This window comes from Azolla caroliniana, unplaced genomic scaffold, assembly GCF_043228905.1.
Source record: "Azolla caroliniana isolate FFs.n. ecotype wild unplaced genomic scaffold, voAzoCaro1.0.p SCAF_3, whole genome shotgun sequence".
Taxonomy (NCBI): domain Eukaryota; kingdom Viridiplantae; phylum Streptophyta; class Polypodiopsida; order Salviniales; family Salviniaceae; genus Azolla; species Azolla caroliniana.
In genome coordinates this window covers 1621810-1642359 of record NW_028230438.1, presented here as the reverse complement: position 1 = coordinate 1642359, position 20550 = coordinate 1621810, and the positions used below count along the sequence as shown (strand labels likewise).

Sequence of the window (20550 nt, the reverse complement as noted above, 5' to 3'; positions counted from 1 at the left end):
CGCGTTGTCACATTGTTACGCGCGTGCGTGGAGAACAAGGCGGGACCACTGGGGTCTTGGACCGAGGAATAGGTGAGGAAAAACACAGAGAGAGAGAGAGAGACGCTCACGTATAGACAAAGAAGCGCACGGGGACGCGGCACAACAACACAGGATACACGAGTTGAGAACACTAGAGTATGTATGTAAAAATAGGCATGTATTTGTAAGTATGCAGATGACTCGAACGGTTACAGCCGATCAGGTCGGTGAGGTGGATGCCGACGCCTGAACACCCACGCACACAGGAGAGCAAGATGGAGATTCTGCCGGAAGCACGCGGGCATTCCACGGAGCAGAATCAGCCTCCTGAGAACCTGCGCAAAAGAAACTATGGAGAACGACAGAGAAGAAGAGCTCGGTCCTAGTCCGACAGCACTTCGTTCCCTCTAGCGCGCGATACCCTTCTCTCCCCGTCTCCCTCTCTTTTATAGCTCAAGGAGGGAGGCCGTCTTACCCGTTTACATCACATTAATTCTCTGTCCTTTCGGACAAAGATACTCCTCGATTCTCCCTATAGAATATTGCTACCTAGGATCTGACCTTTGTGCCTACCTATCTACTGTACAACAAGGGGCGTGCCCACGTGTAAGGGCCGGTTCACACACGCTATACACGGTTTGCGCCTGGGGACGGTTTTCTTCACAACAGCGCGCTCCTGCAAAAAGACACACCCTTCCTATGGACCGAAGCCTGCGAATCTAGCTTCCTGCAGCTCAAGCGAACACTCCAAGCCTCTGACCTCCTCGCCCACCCTGATTTCACGAAGCCTTTCCATCTGCAGATGGATGCCTCCAATGTCGGCCTTGGTGCGGTCCTGCTCCAATCCGACAACGACGACCAACTACGCCCGATTGCCTACATAAGTCGGTCACTTACCAAAGCCGAACAAAATTACTCGACAACCAAAAAAGAGTTGCTCGCCATCGTCTGGGCATTCCATCGTTTCCACCCATACCTACACGGATCAAATACATCAGTCGAAACCGACCATCAGCCATTGCTCTCCCTCATAAAGAAGGCTCATCCACCCGGTCGCTAACTCCGTTGGGCTTTGGCGCTACAGGATTACACATTCACGTTGCGCTATCGGCGTGGTCCCCAGAACATCGTCGCCGATGGATTATCCCGCATATCCTTTCAGGCGAACCAGATCGCCTCTGACACAATCAATTTCCCCATATCCTCGTCCCAAATAGCCAACATGCAACAACACGACAAAAAAATCCAAGACATCTGCTACCGCCTACGAGCCGAGCCCACATCATCCCTCACCAAGCAATTCATGATGTAGGATAATGTCTTGCTTTTTTGCCAAGTAGGCAAGGAACCCCGGGTCTACGTGCCTGAGCAACTGTGCTTGCTTTACCTTCTTTTCTTCCACGATCACCCGTTGTCCGGCCACTTGGGTTTTCATAAGGTGCTAGACAAAATCCGTTGCAAATTATATTGGCCGGGGCTATGCCACGAGGTCGCCTCCTACATCAAAGCATGCAACTTATGTCAGGCCATCAAATCACCTCAAGTGGCTCAAGGCCTCTTACATCCGATACAAGTTCAAGCTCCATTTGAAATTTTCGGATGGGACATTATGGGCCCCTTTCCCGAGTCACAAGAAGGGAACAAATTCATCCTCGTCATAACCGAGTACTTGACGCGTTGGGCTGAGACGGCCGCTATCCCAGATGCCAAGGCTATGACCATCGCCTCCAAATGATTGGAGAAAATCATCTTCCCCCATGGTTGCCCACTCCAAATCTTGTTCGATCGAGGACCCCAATTCAACAACGAGCTCCTACGCCTAGTTTCTACACAATTAGGAATCCAACAATTATTCATGTCACCCTACCATCCACAAACGAATGGATTGACGGAGCGCCTCAATCGAACCTTAAAACAACAAATCTCGGCCTACATCGATCCACTGCACTCGACCTGGGACCGGATCTTGCCCTTCATTACGCATGCCTACAACACAACTGTGCAAGCCTCCACTTGCATTAGCCCATTTCGGGCCCTTTACGGAAGGGACCCGCGCTTACCCCCAGAAGTGGTCGTCCCGCAACCAATCACAAGACTCCACTCTAACGCAGTGTCCTGGTGGTCCCACCTGCAACAACTCCAACCCCTCCTCTGCAAAGCCATCACGAGCAACCTGCACCAAGCACAACTACGCCAAAAATCACAACACAATGCAGGTCGCGCCGACCATCAATACCACGTCGGCGACAAAGTCCTCGTCTATTTCCCCATCCGTCGTCGTGACCTCAGCGAGTCGCTCATGCACCGATGGATCAGTCCCTTCGAAGTTCAAAAGCAGATACGCAACACTACATATCTGCTCCGCCGCGCCGTCAACATTTGCCCACCAGTCTCGCATGAAGCCCTTCCATCAGCTACCATTGCCCCCGCCCACGCCCACGCCCACGTAATGGTGTGTCACAAATTCAAGTGTGTATGTCAAAGTTTAGCAGGAACATTGGGAACTTGAACCGGGGAAGATGGCTTTGTTGAAGTCATGTTGAGGAAGGGTTAGAAGTGTTATGGATATATGTTTGTTTTGAACAATTTCTTTTTTTTCGACATTTGGTTTCTTGATAAGAAATTGTCTTAAAAATAACTTCTGAGTAACATTTTTCAATATTTCTTAGGGAAAAGTTTGAACCATTTCTTGACTTTCTCATCAAGCTTAGTTCAAATGTTGTTGTTCTTATAGTAGTTGAAACAAGTTCAAAATAGGTAAGAAGAACTTGCTTGAATCTCTTTATGTGATCACGAGCTTTCCCATGTCTTAGATATTTCAAACGCATTTTGTTTATGTTGTGTGTTGTTTCAAGGTACGCACCCAGTGAACACATTTTTCAATATTTCTTAGGGAAGAGTTTGAACCATTTCTTGACTTTCTCATCAAGCATTAGCTCAAATGTTGTTGTTCTTATAGTAGTTGAAACAAGTTCAATATAGGGACGAAGAACTTGCTTGAATCTCTTTATGTGATCATGAGCTTTCCCATGTCTTAGATATTTCAGATGCATTTTGTTTATGTTGTGTGTTGTTCCAAGGTACGCACCCAGTGAGCACGTTTATTGATCAACAAACTTCTACCTTCACATCAATTGTTGTGAGCCAAAGGAAGTGGAGCATTGTATACCCTATCGATAGCCAACCAGGTAAGAGTGGTTGTCAATCACTTTTGAGCTTCTTGTTAAGTAACCTAACCTTGCAAACTCCTGTCACTCACAATTCTTTGTGTTAACTATTAATTAAGAGATTGATTAAATCCTCTTTCACATTGGGGTAGCCTTTTGGCCTGGAGCTTTAAGGCCAATTTAGTTCTAGTTCCTTTTTTTGAATGTTCTATTGAGTTCATTGCCTACACCAGTCTTGATGTCTTCATGGATCATGTTGTGTACAACAGGTACTTAACATGTAAGAGAAGTTACCCCTTGAATGTTGATGGTGTTGGATCATTGTCCCTACACGATGACTATAAATTATTGCATAGCTTGGCATAATGCCAATGTGTTCATGTTTGGGGTTAGCATGTGTTATGTGTGCTCGTTCCATGGGGGTCTATGAGGGGATAGGATGTCATCCTTTCTCCCAAGAGTTGGCTAAGCATATATAACACTCTCAAATGAGCTTAAGCTCATGTAGCAATTCTAGCTAAAGGTAGAAGTTAATTGCATCACCTTACCTTTAACTACGAGGGCCCTATCTCCTTTTCAAAATACTTTGAGCAAAGTTGGAACTCCTAGATTATGATGGTTGAAAACTTTACTTTGGATAATTAATCAACCCCCCTTTCTATTTCCCTCAGTATAACCCTAATATTGAAGGGTATATCCTCTTGTTTCATATCTAGAGTCCAAATGTTGGTGTGTGAACTACTTCATTTAGGCATTATAATAATGGAGTAGTTCAACACATCAACTTGACAAGCATCCTAACTGTTGTTTAAGTCAAATTTCTTGTTAGGTTATGTGGAATCACCCCTCTTCTCATGAGGACCGTAATAAAGTTATACACTAAGAAATATGGCAAATTTGCACTCAACATAAATGGATCAACCCACTAGCGTTGCTGCCATCTAAAATGTTGTACTATAAGGAACACTTCATGCAGTTCTCTAAGTTAGGTTTTATTATACGACCAAAATATTAAGATAGGTTCTTACCATATGCATCAAGTATTACCATTGGACAACATAGAGTATCATCTCACCAACTTGAGGTTGACAATGGTCGTGCAAATGGAGTCCCTGGATAGGATGAGTATGTCACATAGAGATAGAGGATGAGTATCACTTTACGGGCAAACTACTAAGACATACTAGGACCCTCTCCCACCCCTTCCAAACTATTAGATACCTCAGATATAAAGAAATTAGGTAGATATATTTTAGAGTTAAAACAACATAGAGAGAATAAGCTACAAAATGCTAACCATAACCTTTTTAATATTTAGCAACATGTAACCCATGAAATTTTTCAGGGACAGGTGGGGACGATAGTGTGGACACACTTGCACCACTCAGCCTCTCCCTCACTAAAGAAAAAAACCAAAGAACAACCAAACTTCCTTAGATGTCGAGTCTCAAAGTCACTTGACATTGTGTAGAAGCAATTAAGAAGATAATGGAACGTGAGTTACACCTCCTAGAAGCTATGGTCGGAATACCTTTTACATCAGGACCATGGGGCATACCCACATCGAAACCCTTTGACCTCGCACTCCTTTTCGAGAGACTTGGATGGAAATAAAATTAGGCTTAGCACATAGCCATTTCCTTTATAGAATATGTTACAGTATAACACCTTTTGTACAATATTAGAACTCTTTTATCTATATGTTATTTTATTTTTATTTTCGATGATTGGGTGCACATCCCATTTTGTTGTAACCAATTGTCTCATGGGCCAAATTTGGTCTTAGAATACATTAATATATCTTTCTTTCTTTCCACCACTTTCCGTTTATATGGTTTGTGACCTTATAGTGTCATCACCAACTTGTCATGATATGAATACAAAGATCAATGCATCTAGTGTCACCATCACTTTCCCTTGCAAGTACAAGGATTAAGGCTTTGAAATTTAGGGAGATGGAAATCCCTAGTTCTAGAAAGTGAAAGTAAAGAGAAGAGGTAAACAACTAGTGATATGACCTTACTCCCCTTTCACATTAAAGACACACAAGGCCCTTGTCCTAGTATTTACAAATCCTCTCCCTCGTTGCCTTGCACCAATGTTAGTATCACCCAAAAAGGTGTTGGAATATTGGAAAAATGTTTAGCAAGGCCTATGATGGAAGAGACGTATGTGAGCTTCCATCACAGTGACTTATGTTGTCGGATAAAGCTTTTATGTAACTCATTCAATGAACTAGGGGTTTATCTATTTTTCTTGAGTTTTTTTTTCCAAAAAATATTTTTCTTGAGTTTATTGCATTCTCATTTAGTTTAGATTAATTTTCCCAATAATAACTAAAGCTAAACAATATACAATGAAGAAATAAATGGGGGACAAAACCCTATAAGATCTTAGCTCATCCTTTGCTCTACTTGTTTATTTCCATACAATGAGTAGTATGTCTAACCATTATGTTAGATGTGTTAAGTCCAATAAAAATGAATGAAAATATGATATATATAATAAGGAAACACAAATATCTTACAATATGAGTTTATTAATTCTAAACTCAAGCAAAAATTACTTGGATTTATTTATGCTTGGGGCCAAAGAACATCAAACTGCCAAATAGGTTAGAACCTAGAACATACATTGAAATGAGAGACTACAAGACTAAAGTAGAATGCAAACAAATATGTCATAATTTTGTGCATTGTCAGTCGAATTGAGAAGTTAGAAGACTTAAGTAGAATGCAACAAACGTATCATAATTTCATGCATTGTCAGTCAAAATGAGAGGTTGCAAGAATAAAGTAGAATACAAACAAGCATACCATGATTTCATGCATTATTGATCGAAATAGGCGATTACAAGAATGAAGTAGAGTGCAAACAAATATATCATAATATCATACACTTGCGTGAAATGAGAGATTATAAGACTAATGTAAAATGTAACAAAAAAATGTCATAATTTCATCATTGTTGGTATGTGAATCTAAACAAGTAGGGTACATTGAGCATTGTGCATCCAAAACAAATTGTCACAAGTGGTTGTTCAAGAAAATTTGTAGGGTATGAAGAGCATACTTTGATTAAATGAGGTTATAGTAACCATGCTTCATGGCATCCAAGTGGGAATCATCACAAGATATATTATTAAAATTGTTACATTATTGATCATTCACAAAAAACCCATCTTGGATCAATGACCATATTAGCACAATATATCAATTAGAAGTAGAATTTGTTCGATGGGAATGCGGTGATTAATATCATCATGGACTTGTTGATGCTCAAAACTTGTTATCAACACAATTACTAGTTGGCTAAAGTTCAAAACTTCTATTCAACACAATGTAGAGAGTTTCGATATCAAACAATGAATGCACGGTAGGTTGATCATTGACACCTCCAAAACTTTTAATATGACTAAGAAATTTACTTTCAATGGCTTCTACAACTTAATCACCTCTATGAGAATGGGGACAAGGTACGATTTATGTTAAGTTGTTGATTTCTCCGTATATATATATATATATATATATATATATATATATATATATATATGCAAGTCTACCCTTGTTGCATACTTGTATATATTACTTAGGTGAAGGCAAATGAATGGAGATGCCATAATAAACTTAAAGATGAATTAATCTGTATATCAATCCTCTTGGGGGGTTTTGTGTCCCACTTCTTCACCATAGATCCTTGAGCTTGAACTATCAAAGAAAATGTCATTGAGGAAAGGCTAGTAAAGACTTAGGCCTATCAAATGATCATAGTATGTCTACAATGATTGGAGTAAATCAATCAATACCAAGGACCATAATTTTAGAAGGTGAAAATTGACTTTAGTAATCACATCTCGTATTGGTTTTTACACTCATGCTGTTTGTTAATCTTTTCAACATAGCCTTTCTTCACGAATAGTATTATTTCCGAGCATTGGTTGAAATCAAATTCCAATTGTAATTCAGTCAGGAACCATCCCCATCTCAATGATCTATAATGTTATGCCTTCATTTCTCAATCCTAAGCTTTTCTATAATTTAATAATTACTCCATATGATATAATTAAATTATTCTAAATTTAATGTTATTAGTTTACTAAATGTAGTTACAATCTTGATGATTTAAAGTGCATGCAACAACAGGCTATAATCCTAACCAATTTTTATTTGGATTCCCTGGACTCTAATCATGCAAACAGACAAAACTGGAGTCATGTCATGTTTAGAAAAACACTTCAATCATTACAATCCACTTACCAAATGCATTTCTAACCAATGTGTGCATAAAAATGGAAAAGAAAAAACCTGAAATACTTGGCTAGTATTTTTTATAATATTGATGAAAAAAGCCCTATTATTTGCTATAAGATGGATATGGTACACAAATCAACATATTCAACCGACTTAAAACTTACAAGATCCTTTCCCATCACCCATACTCATCATATTTGAACTAGCTTTACATTCAAGATGACTTTTTACATATAGCAAATCCTGTTGCACAATTCAAAGAATGCCCACAAATATGAGAGACCACAACAGGTAAAAAAATCCTAATTTAAGTAATGTGATGAACAAAAACAGCATACACATACAATTGAAACAATGGGTTCAAGAGTGTATTAGCTTTCGATCAAAATTTCAAAACATGAAAGAAAATCATGTGTGACCAATAATACCCTTACAGGAGATGTTTTAATCCACCATATTAACATACAATATAGATCAAGGGTAAGGAATCAATAAAGGGAGGATCAACCAGATTATTATTGCTTTCTATAAACACATGCAATTTCGGACAGATTCCATGCTTATGAAAATCTTCCATTTTCAATAAAGGATCCTTACACGAGCTCCAAGAAAAAAATTTGACAGTCAAAATATCTTCTTTTTTTGATTCCTCCATTTGAATCTGTTGAAAAACACAAGTATATAACAATTGGTTCACAAACTGCGAAAATATATAAAGTTCACAAATATAGGATCATAAAACATGCCACAACAATTCTTATATTTATACACAATATGTACCTTTTTGGAGATAATACAGTCCCATCTATATATCGTGAACAAAACCGCACCTGCCAACAGAAGCCGCTACACATACACCGATCCCAAAATACTATTTACATTTACCCTAACACGATCATTGGTCCAGCTGTCCAAAAGGGTTTTTAGTTTATTCATTCACGATATTCTATATATGAAAAACATTTCAAGCTCATGCAAGTACCTAATGAAAAAACGAAATACAATGCTTTTGGGTGCTTACAAAACACCAAATAGAGAGCATATGGTCGAACACGACTTATGTAACATAAGATGAATCCCTTAAGGATTTACATAATCTACTTTTCGTGCACTACAAAAATATGAATAAAGGTCTACTTCTAAGATGATAAAAGAGATGAAGTTACATGAAAACCTGCTTCAAGCATAAATACAATATGTACAATGCTTTTACAAGAGATTCACATAACATGATATTAAAGCCTGGTTTTCACGTTTCCAAAATGGTATGCGACATAAATTCAAAGAATTTGTCCATCACATTTAAATTATTGTTCATATATCCAACTTGATATGAGCCACAAAGCTAAAATTTCTAGATTATGTAAGGCCTATTCTAACCTTCCACCCCCCTAAAACCCGATATGAGCCAAAAGGTTGGAAAATTTTGCAATCATGAGGATTTCTGGATTTTCCATAGATTACACAAGGTGAGAGAAATACCCATAGACCATATAACGCAATATTTTCACATTCCCAAAATAATACAACCCATATACTTTGAAGGATTTCCATAATGGCATATTTTAACATTCTGCGAAATGATATGACCCACAATTCCAAAGGATTCCTGTATATGATTCTATTGTCTGACTTGAGCAAATGGTTTCACAGCCCCACACTTTCCAGACATACATTTCCCAAAGTTTCTAAAGTTTTGTGCTAAAATTCCAGTCTCAACTTCCATCCATTTTTTAATGCAATACTAATACAAGATAATCTTATACATTCATGGAACACTGATTGCATTTGTGCTCACCTGCCCACCAATATTATCTGAGCTACCACCAGCCGGCAAAGAAGTGGTATGAAAAGCTGAATGTCGTGTGCGGTCCTCTAAGAGCTTATATGATAAAGGACTTGGCTCCATCACAGGTCTATGGGAGTTACCGATACTCATCTCTGACAATTTCTCCACATCGTCGATCCTTGCCGGTGGCCTAGGAGTTATAGGAGTAGGCTTCACCAGCTTTGATGTCGCCCACATCTCTTCATTTGCTGCTGCTGTGGTAGTATACATACCTTGCATCATTGGCCACATTGGTATGAAGGAGAACTGAATTGGAGGTTGCTCCACCCCTCTTTCGGTATCATCATTCACTTCAGGAACACTTTCCATCATATCCAAGCTTCTGATTGTTCCGTTCTCGGCAACCTCTTCCATGACACAAGTGTCTAAATCATTAGACTCGGTCACTTCATTGACTTCTTCTTCGGAAACCGTCATGGGCACGGCGGAAGAAACGCGTGGGGGAAAAACCCCCATGGAATAGCCACCACCCGAGAATACTGAGGCATCAATGCAATTACTCCCTCCATAGGGAATACTTTGGCCTAGACTTAGCTCAGGACACACATCTGCATCCTCAGCCGCCTCTTCTAAGATGCTTGAAACCTGCAATTAATTTCAGATATTTAAGATATAACTCAACCAGCTGAAGAGAGAAAATAGACTAAAACATTTTATTTCATAAAGAAACATTTTGCCATTGCATGAGAAGAAATTGGAATTCAATGAATACCCAAGCAACCACTCTAGTGCCAATTTATTTTGTTCTTCGCAGCTTGTGCCATTAATGTTGGTGGCCTCATTTCTATCTGCATTTATCTTACATATGACGAATGGTTTTGCAATAGCAGAATCTCAGAGATCTAATTACATAATGAAACAATTGGCCATTGCACGAAACTAAATCTCTAACTAGAAACTTCAATTAGCAAGGATTCAATATAGTGCCCATTTATTTTCATTCTTTGCACTTTCTTGCCTCGGCCTTATGGGGCTTCATATTCACAAAACTTAAAACAATAGTCATAGAATATATCAGGGCAAAACACTAAAAAATACCTGGTAACATGTTGGGTATTTACCAGAATACCCCTCAGTAATAGTAAATTTTACACTAAGGCAGGGTCTTCTGGCAATTTTAAGAAATTTTGGTATTCTGGTAAATATCCAGCACATTAGCGGTATGTTCATGTTTTCTCCTAATATATTGATACATACTGTGTTTGGAGACATGTCAAATAAACTTGACCGTCGCCTCCTTTTATTCAGGTTGTTCCGTCTCAAGAAATACTTTTGGGCATGGCTTGCAACTTGTGTGGGGGTTCTTGTTTTCACAAAGTTTCGTGAAATTCCACGCCAATCACCCTTCCCAAGCTTCTGAAGCCCAATCAAAAACGTCCTATGTTCTTCTTCTGTCCATGGAACTCCTGCAAACACATTTTGATATATCAGATGTTCCATATTTTGCAACACATCATATTACACATTATGCCACCAGATGTTGATTACCCTCACAAAGCACATGGATGGCCATATTTCAATACATATCTTAAATATGCAACCTGACATCGATCCCCATAAATTTATTCTTGGAAAAACAATGGTTATAACACAATTAGATGCCAATTTCAGCATACATGTAGTGATAGAGCGAGTGTGAATAGAGTTTATTCTCACAAGTATAATCTCAACAGAAACATAGCAATAACAAAAGCGTATACATAAATTCAGATTGCACAATACTTTACGCAACACTAACCAATAGGCAGATTGTTACAACATATGCATAAATATACTGTTCAAAGTCAATTAAGGCTAGTGTAAGCCCATTGGCTATCAGATTTCCTTCGGTTGGTCCAACTCAGTAAACAGTGTGGATGGCTATGGTCCAAACATAGATCTAGGGTTTGCGAATATATGAAGGGCTAACTACCCTTATTTTCCTCTTTTCTACTGTCACTATGGTTTCACAATCCATAGATCACCCCTATATCTGGGGTAAGTGGACCAAACCAAAGTTAAAACGTGAGCCCTGTGAGCATGACTTCGCAAGCATCCATAGCTCTAGACAGATGATGTGCTGCAGCTCAGGGTATTTATGGTAGACAGAGAATAAGACTCTTATCTTTCAACACTTTTCCCAGGATTAATTATTTATGTTTATTCAGGTTAACTGAAAGGAAAAACTTAGAGATACTTTTCCTCATTTCTGTATTTCCCAAAATGTCCTTTTGCTCAAGCTCATCATGCCAAGTATTTAACTTCTATGAAGACTCTAGAATCGTGGTTGACAGTGATTGAGACAACAGACACCCATCCTTCTTCAAATCATGATGTGAATCTCAAAATAAGCGTATGTGAATTCTTCTTCAAATTTATTTCATGATTCCCTATTGTATCTATGAAATGTATGACGGTTTTCCATGACTTCAAATCAATGTTTTTCCTATGCATCATCCTACGTGTTCCTTCCCTTCCTCCCAAAACACTCAAAATGCAAGGTGTATGGTTTCCCATGAGTTCAAATCAATGTTTTCCATGTGTCATCTTATGTTTTCCTTCCCTTCCTTCAAAAGGCTCAAAATATAAGGTGTTTTCTACCAAGTCACACAGATGCATTTTCTATGATTTCGTATACATTGCATGATTTTCAATGAATTCACTTAACAATGCATGGGTTTCCAGATGTTCACATATAAACACGTGACTTTTCTTGCATGGTTTCCCACGAATTTGCATGCAAATCCATGTTCTTCCCACCACATTATATAAATCAGAACCACAAATTTCAGAACAAATGATAAAAAAAACATGATATTTCAAACATAACTTAGAGATGGTTTGATAAGTTGGACTGAAAAAAGATTATCTAACCACAATTTTCAGATCAAATGAGAAACGACATCATCTTTCAATCATAAATATCCAGATATAACAACAGAAGAAATCTCAGATCAAAACAACAAAACATGACCTTCCAACCAGATCTTTCATATCAAATATAACAAAACAAACAGATATGACCTTCCAACATGATGATTTCATATCAAATTGGCAAAAGATATATGATCTTCCAACCACAATACCACGATCAAATCACCAACATTAAACTAGATCTTTGAACAACAAAAGGATCCAAATGAAAAGACAAACGAATGCAAATGCAAGCTTACCTTTCTTTCGTTCTCGGGAGCTACTATTGGTATGGACAAGGTCATCGGAAGCATAACCTTCCACTGCTGTATCTTCACAAACATCAGGTTGCTCTTCTTGAGGAGATGATGCTGACGGAGGAGGAGATATACCACCTTGACGATATTCCGAGGCGCCATAAGACGACAAATTTCCCATGCTAAAACTTTTCCTCATAGCCATGGAAGCAGAGGTAGCAGTCAAAGCAGAAGACCCATTGTTATCAGATGTGTTGTTTGGCAGACGTACACCAAAGAGTTTGAATGATCCCGAATCTTTCGTCGATACCATGTCCACACACGTCCGCGAGTTGTGCCCGTTGTGCCCACAGTGCGAACACCTTCTAGACATATGAAAGAGAGATTTGATGTTCTCTTTTGCTCGATTATATATGTGTAGATGTTAGAAACCCTCCCAGAGTATTGTGTGTGATATGTATATATATATATATATATATACCTGCAACACTAACAGAGTATAGTGTGATTGTGTTTATGCTCGGCCACTACCCTAACCCTGATAGAGAATCAGAATCCCTAATAGTGTGGTTAACACTTCTCAGACATGTGAAGAAGACTTCCCTTTAGCCCTAGTATGTATTATACTATTACATATTAGATCCCTTAAAACAAAGCAACGGAGGATCAGAAACCGTGCAAGAGGTTGATATGCAACCGAGAAACCCTAAAAACGCAAATTTTGACACATCCGATATTATGTGAGGATCAGGAAATTTCTAACAAAATCTGATGCTCACCAGAGATTCAAATGCCCTAAAAACGGTTGATCGCTAGCTCGGTAACCCTTAAAAAAAGCTTGGTGAGTAACTCAGAAACGCTAAAAACGCTTGATGGGTAACTCAGAAACCTGGAATTGTGGCAGGATAAAGAGTGACCAGAGATCATATTCGGATCAAAAGGCCTAAAAAGCATGACGGGTAACGGAGGCTCAGAAACCCTAACATAAACAGATCAAGAAGGTCATCCAAGATCGCATATAAGGATCAGGTGCACAGATTAAAACAGACATTCAGAGACCCTGACTTAAGGCAGAGATTCAGAAACCCTGATTAAAACCAGAGGTTAGCGAGGCCCTAAAAGAAGCAGGATGGGGTTAACTAACTGAGAAAACCCTAAACAAGAACTTTGCCCCGGAAAAGGATAGGGCAGCGGGAGTTAGAAACCCTAATTTCTGGACAGGAAAGGGGGGGGGGGGGGCAAGAAGGAGGAGGAGAAAGAAAAGAAAAGGAAAAAAAAAGCTTATGAGAGCCACACGCAAAGAATGGATGGATAAGAAGAAGAAGAAGAAGAAGAAAAACGAAGAAGAAGAAGAAGAAGAAGAAAACGAAAACGAAGAAGAAGAAGAATTTCTTCTTTTTCTTCTTCTTCTTCTTCTTCTTCTTCTTCTTCTCCTTCTTCTGATGGAGTGAAAATTAAAATTAAAATTAAATAAATAAATATTTATTTATTTATTTATTTTATTCTGCTTATTATCCTGGCCAAATAAAAAATCGTTGACTTTTTGTCTTCATAAAGATGTCCTAACATGTGAGGACTCCTAATTATACCTTATCCAAGACTCTTCTCTCTCTCTCTCTCTCTCTCTCTCTCTCTCTCTCTTTCAGACACACACACCATTCATTTCGATCATCCATGCCAATGCATTTGTCGATGACCTTTGTCTATAAATGTGTCTATGTCTGTGTCTGTGTCTGTGTCTATGTTTGTGTCTGTGTCTGTGTCTGTGTTTGTGTCTGTGTCTATGTATATATCTATGCGTATTTGTTTATGTCTGTGTGTATCTCTCTATGTCTATGTGTATCTCTTTGTGTCTATGTGTCTATGTCTATGTATGTGTCTCTGTCTGTGTCTATGTCTATGTCTATGTCTATGTATATGTATATATCTATGTGTATCTGTCTATGTTTGTGTGTATCTCTCTGTCTGTGTCTATGTGTATCTCTTTGTGTCTGTGTGTCTATGTCTATGTATGTGTATGTGTATGTGTATGTGTCTATGTATATGTCTATGTATGTATATATCTATGTGTATTTGTCTATGCCTATGTGTATCTCTCAGTGTCTGTGTGTCTCTTAGCGTCTGCATGTATCTCTGTGTGTCTGCATGTATCTCTGTGTGTCTGTGTGTCTATGTCCGTGTCTGTGTGTATCCGTCTATGTCTATATTTGTGTCTATGTTTTCATTTGCCAAGTTCTAGACACTCTCGGCATTCCGTTTCGCTCGTCCAGCCTTCTTGTCCAGTGGCTTCAGTGTGCGCATGTGCTCGATTGTATTTGTTGACATCGTCGGCATTTGGTTCGATCGTCTTGACATACATGCGTGTGACCATGTGCATTTTGGAACTTTGTCAACATTCGAACATCTATTATGACATATGTGTGTATCCATGTGCATTTTGGACATTGCCGGCATTCGAACATCTATAATGACATATGTGTGTGTCCATGTGCATTTTGGACACTATCAGCATTCAATTAGATCATTTCGATGTCCACACGGTACATAAGTGTGTGACCCTGTGCATTTTGGACATTGCTGGCAATCGAACATCTATTATGACATATGTGTGTGTCCATATGCATTTTGGACACTATCGGCATTCGATTGTGTTCATGTGCCTTTTGGACATCCTAAGCATTAGATTAGATAATCTAGATGTCTATTGGTGACATACATTTCTTGACACGATTGGCATTCAATTAGATTGTTTGGGCATACATGCATGTGTTTGTGTGCATTTTGGACAATATCAACATTTGATTCAATCATCCCGATTTCTATCGAATACATATGTGTTAATGTGCATTTTGGACACTGCAAAATTCAAATTGATCGCCAAGTCGTCTATTGGTGTGAGTGTGCTTTTGGACATGGTTGGCATTCAATTTGATCATTTGGACATCTATCAGCAACATATATGTGTGCTCGTGATCAATATTCGTTTTCAATCATCTACATGTTCATCGGTGATTGTATCCCTTTCTTATGATTTGTTTCACAACCATTGCCTCCGACCACAAATTGTGCACATGCAGCGTGAAACCATTGGTCACAATAGAATTGCAACATATCAGCAAAATATATGTGTGCTCATGATCAATATTCGTTTTCAATCATCTACATGTTCATCGGTGATTGTATCCCTTTCGTATGATTTGTTTCACAACCATTGCCTCCAACCACAAATTGTGCACATGCAGCGTGAAACCATTGGCCACAATAGAATTGCTTGCTCAACTTGTTGAAGCCAAACAAAAACTGCACGAGTGAAACCAAATTGCACTAAATCACAATGTTTTCAACCAATAAGTTGGTTGCCAATTTACTATGGCGATTGACATTTTTCTTTATCTTGTAATTGAGGGATAGTATCTACATATAGCTCCTAGCTCCATATTACGAGCAAAGACATAACCCTCCACATTATGAGCATGGAGATATCAATGCATTAATTATGCACTTCAACTCAAATTAAGGCTAGTGATAGGCCCAATCAAGACTTGATTGTGGCCACTAGTACATGTGCTAGTGGCTTTGTGTTTTCATACACGAGAGCATGAATCAAAGCCTATTTAATGAGTTGGCAAATGTTGTTGATCAATAAAGTATGATAGCGCTCTTCAATGTATTTGTCGACTCTACTTGTATCTTTGCTAGCTAAAACACGAGAAACCGACATTTCAAAAGGTTCTCTTACTTATCCACATTGGTCAAAAAATGGTATATACAAAAAGCAATTATAATAATAAATTATAGCAAAGATATAAGCTAGTGAAAATATTTTGATTGGTTGGAAAATAACATTTTTGGTGGGTCCTATGTAACAGTTCAATTATCAGAACGGATCGCAAACTATGGAATAGACAAGATGTAGGTTTACAATCTACGATAAGCTAGCAACCCTTATGAAAAGGCATTTTCTTGATCAAGTTGGTTTTAGGGATCCACCCTCAACGATTGTGGTAATGGGTTGGCTATGTCTTGAAGTGTCTAACCCAATGTTTGTCATGTGTCTATGTGGGTAGTGTGGTATTGAGATGGATCGATTGAGTCCCAAGTATCATTGTTCATGGATTTATAATTAATTATTCACTCTATTGAGGGGTCTACCCAACATTATGGTGATTGTGTTGTCCATGTACTAAATTGCATAACCTAAGTCCATAGTTTATGCTAGTCTCCTCAATGTGCATAATGGGTGGTCCAAAAGTCTCACATGGGTTGGTTGGACATCTACCCTTGTGCACAAAAGCTTCTTCTCTTCTCCTATAGTAACAACATGGAGGTGTCCACGTTCAGTGACAATGACAACAAATCAATTGCCTTATGCTAGTCATTGATGTGTATGAATATGGAATGTGCACAAGCATCTCACTACCTCAACCTATGGTTGGTGCTCATTACCAAGACATCTTTTATTCTAGCATTTTTTGTTTTTACTTCATTAAATATTAGTCTAAATATGTTCATAGTGCAAGTAGGACATAGTCTATGAATCCCCTAATTATGCCTCCTAATGAAGATGTTATGCTTTGAACACACACTTCTTTATCAACACTTGAATGAAATTTGAGAGTTTATATTCAAACTCTTAACCTCATTGATACTCTAAATTGTAGAGTGAAACATTGAAAAGGTAGTAATTACCTGCACATTGAGGGGTAATTAGCTATCGTCAATAATTTGTGCATCAAAATTATTGAAGTCTAGACTCCAGAGGTTTAGTTTATGTTCATAGTGCAAGTAGGACATAGTCTATGAATCCCCTAATTATGCCTCCTAATGAAAATGTTATGCTTTGAACGTACACTTCTTTATCAACACTTGAATGAAATTTGAGAGTTTATATTCAAACTCTTAACCTCATTGATACTCTAAATTGTAGAGTGAAACATTGAAAAGGTAGTAATTACCTGCACATTGAGGGGTAATTAGCTATCGTCAATAATTTGTGCATCAAAATTATTGAAGTCTAGACTCCAGAGGTTTAGTTTTCATGCATGTCAATTTAATTATAACTTCTTTTGATACCTAAGCCATTAAGTGAGAGCAAGGAATCATGAAGTCGGCAATCTTTCTAACTAGAACAATACATTAATGTGAAATCATCCTTCAAGGATGATAAAGTGGTGTTATAGGTGCAATCATTTTACCTTTGAGCCTCCAATGTGCACTTGTGTCAATGGTAGCAAACTATGTTTTATTGATGTTCTTGCATATCCTTAGTATGAATGCCTTAAACAAGAGTTGGGATCCATCAAAGTAGGGTAAACTTCAATATCTAACAATTAAAATGCAAGTGTTGTGTGATGGATATTTGTGCAATAATTTATGTAATACAGGGACAACATTTTGTTGTGTGATATAGACCATTGTCAAACGAGCCAATGTATAGGGTGGCGTAAAAAGGTGCATTACTTTTACATTCATAATCGAATCTCCCTTCGATTATCTAATAGATTTCTGAGTCATCTTCACTTTCCTTTTTGTATGACAAGTTTGTGACAAGGCTATTTAGTATTATATGATTACACTCAAAGAAATCTAGTATTACCATTCCACTTATAATCCAAGTAGGCCAATGCTACGTATGTTAGGATATCAACTTCATGAATGTTTATTGTACATTGTAGAAGTGGATGTATCATGTTATATCCAAGTCATTTAAAGTTGCATGACTCTCGAGGCATTAAAGAATGAGAAATGGATTTCATAGAAATTTTGTGTTATGTTCCTTTTAAACACATCAAACATGTCTACGCCCTTATCTAGTTGAAATGTCATTGATCTACAATGACCAAGCTTCTAATACAACATTTGAAGGTGAGGAGATTTATCAATAAATTATCATGTTTCGTGATGGTTTGCCATAGCCCAAAATTCAAATAATCATAGATATTTATATTGTGTGTTGCTTTCCAAATTATTATACATTCTTTTTAGTAATACTTATATTACCTAGAAAAAACTCAATGTGAAGTGAAAACTCAAAAGGAATTAGGAGAAATGTACAAAGTGTCAATTAGACACTAGGCTAAAGTAAAAAGACTAAATTTGAAGTGAGACGTCCTTGAGTTGTTAAGAGACAAATAGAAACTATATGATGAACAACTTGAAGAAAGAAACTTCCAACAATTAGTTTTGAAAAACCACATACAATTGCAACTTGCAAGACATCTAGATGGTTCAAAGTGCACAAAATATTGTCTATTTAAGGTATTTTTCCAAAAAGTCAAATTTATTTCCCAAACCTTTGTGCAAGAAATTATGTTAAAAAAGATGCAATCATTCTTTCTTATAAACTCCTTGGTGAATGGTGTTATTCATGGGTTGTAATGGGGTTATTAAGATTGTGGCTCTACTTTAGTTGACAAGCAATGGACTAATTGATGCCTTACTATGCACACACATACAATGAGATTACTAATGAGAATGGAAAATGAAAATATAGTTAAATAGTTTAAACTTTCATTAATTGAGTAGGCAGATATGAAAGAAAAAGTACAAGATACCTGCATCCTTCTAAGACTAAGCGTGGTGCTTAAAGTTGACTTAATATGTAATAAGGAACAACCAACCCTTTTCAAACCTTAAACCTATAGTTTAAGTAGGAAAACAAGGGAGAAGCTACATTGATGAGATGCTCATATAAAACCACTCATTACTTATTCTTACACGTGGTCCATTATGTGTCACAAGGAGCCTATGTAGTCATTTGTGCATATAATATTGATACGTGTCGGGATATCATAACGACTTGGGTCATGCCAATGGCTACAAGTAGCCTACAACCATGTCACCATTGTGGTAGTAGTGGCATAAGACTCCACCATACTTGGAAGTGGGGTTGTTGTCATCACGATTCCATATTGCAATGTGGTGTGGGGTGTCATCATCATGCGAGTACGTGAGTAGTCATTTTGCAAAGAGTCACAATATGGGTAATTATTGCACAAGAATGCTCGTGACAAGTAGTTGTTATGATGTGAAAAGGAATGGTACAAGTAGTCATTGTGCAAGGAGGTGCATCACGATGAGGCATCGTCATGAGTAAAGTCATGACATTTGCATAAGTAGTCAACAATGTGGGTAGTTGGCTTCGTAATAATAGTGTCAACGGGAGTATGCATCCTCATGAGTGTTGTTGTTTAGGAAATAATCTTCATCATGCATGCATACATTGTGTGGGTTTTCATCCTTGCAATGATTATTAAGGGCGAGCTTCATGATTATGAAAAATAAAAGGTTAACTTTGCATTGTATACAAGAGGTTGATTCGTTGTGGAAGTGTCTCCATGTATGCCTATAATCTAGTATAGAATGGGGTGGTTTGGGAGACGATTAGCTCAATAGACTTATGGGTTTTGTGGACTAGTAGACATTGAAGGACATTTCATGAAATTCAATGGAATGGTGTGGATGTAGTCAAGGAGATTTGGCTAACTTTGGTGCATACACTTAAAGGAGAATATGATGTTATCAAGGGTGATAATGTACTCTTTCGAAAGCAAGAGGTATTTGCCACCGGCACCTATCTAGGTATTTCCTCCACCGACATGAGGCATGTGGCCATGTACAACTGTTATTGGTAATGCATTGGGAGATATGTATGTTTGTGGCAGCCTAAGAGCAGTTGAAAAGGTAAAAATATGTGCTGAAGTATCACTTTAGACATAATATAAACCATTGTTGGCAAAAAAGAAAAAAGAAAAAAGAAAAATGAAACTCATATCTAAATAGTTTGCATCATGGAGGAAGAAGTCGATAAGTTGTCAAAGGACAAAAGTTAAGTTTGTAGCCATATAATGAAGCTTTGTAGATAGTCAATGGGTGTCGAAGTATTGATGTAGGTAATCAAAGAACTTGTCAATATGAGATCATACGAGATATGTGCGCATATTGCAATGTCAATATACCCAAGATACTTTGGTCATGTTGCTAACTTTATCTAAAAACTGAAATTTGAAATGTAACTTCCCTTCCTTTTCACTACATCTCTTTTAGTATATTGACATTTCGAAAAGACACAAACAAATGAAGATAGACCAACCTTAACTTTACTAGACAAAGGT

At 37.9% G+C, this 20550-nt stretch overlaps 1 protein-coding gene across 2 annotated transcripts; it reads right to left on the bottom strand.

Moving 5' to 3' along the window:
- Window positions 1–7730: 7730 nt before the first annotated feature.
- LOC147865800 (transcription factor MYBS3-like) lies at window positions 7731–13677 on the bottom strand. Of its 2 annotated transcripts, XR_015529442.1 has the most exons (5): window positions 12440–13676; window positions 10485–10693; window positions 9237–9872; window positions 8219–8345; window positions 7731–8099 (listed from the first exon to the last, which is right to left on the bottom strand). XR_015529442.1 is itself a non-coding variant. In XM_087316156.1 (3 exons), the coding sequence occupies exons 1-3, from the start codon at window positions 12807–12809 to the stop codon at window positions 9207–9209; spliced, it is 1245 nt and encodes a 414-aa protein (XP_087172282.1). In that variant the 5' UTR covers window positions 12810–13677; the 3' UTR covers window positions 8674–9206. The 2 variants fall into 2 exon arrangements, 1 of the variants encoding a protein (XP_087172282.1); XM_087316156.1 differs by lacking the exons at window positions 7731–8099; window positions 8219–8345 and having other exon boundaries at window positions 8674–9872; window positions 12440–13677.
- Window positions 13678–20550: the final 6873 nt, after the last annotated feature.

What these genes read in the sequence shown, in the direction of transcription:
- LOC147865800 (XM_087316156.1), bottom strand. Translation starts at nt 12,809, where the DNA reads ATGTCTAGAAGGTGTTCGCACTGTGGGCACAACGGGCACAACTCGCGG. An exon ending in CTCCCGAGAACGAAAGAAAG is followed by an intron (nt 10,694 to 12,439) that starts GTAAGCTTGCAT and finishes ATGTGTTTGCAG; the next exon opens with GAGTTCCATGGACAGAAGAA. An exon ending in TTGACATGTCTCCAAACACA is followed by an intron (nt 9,873 to 10,484) that starts GTATGTATCAAT and finishes AATTAATTGCAG; the next exon opens with GTTTCAAGCATCTTAGAAGA.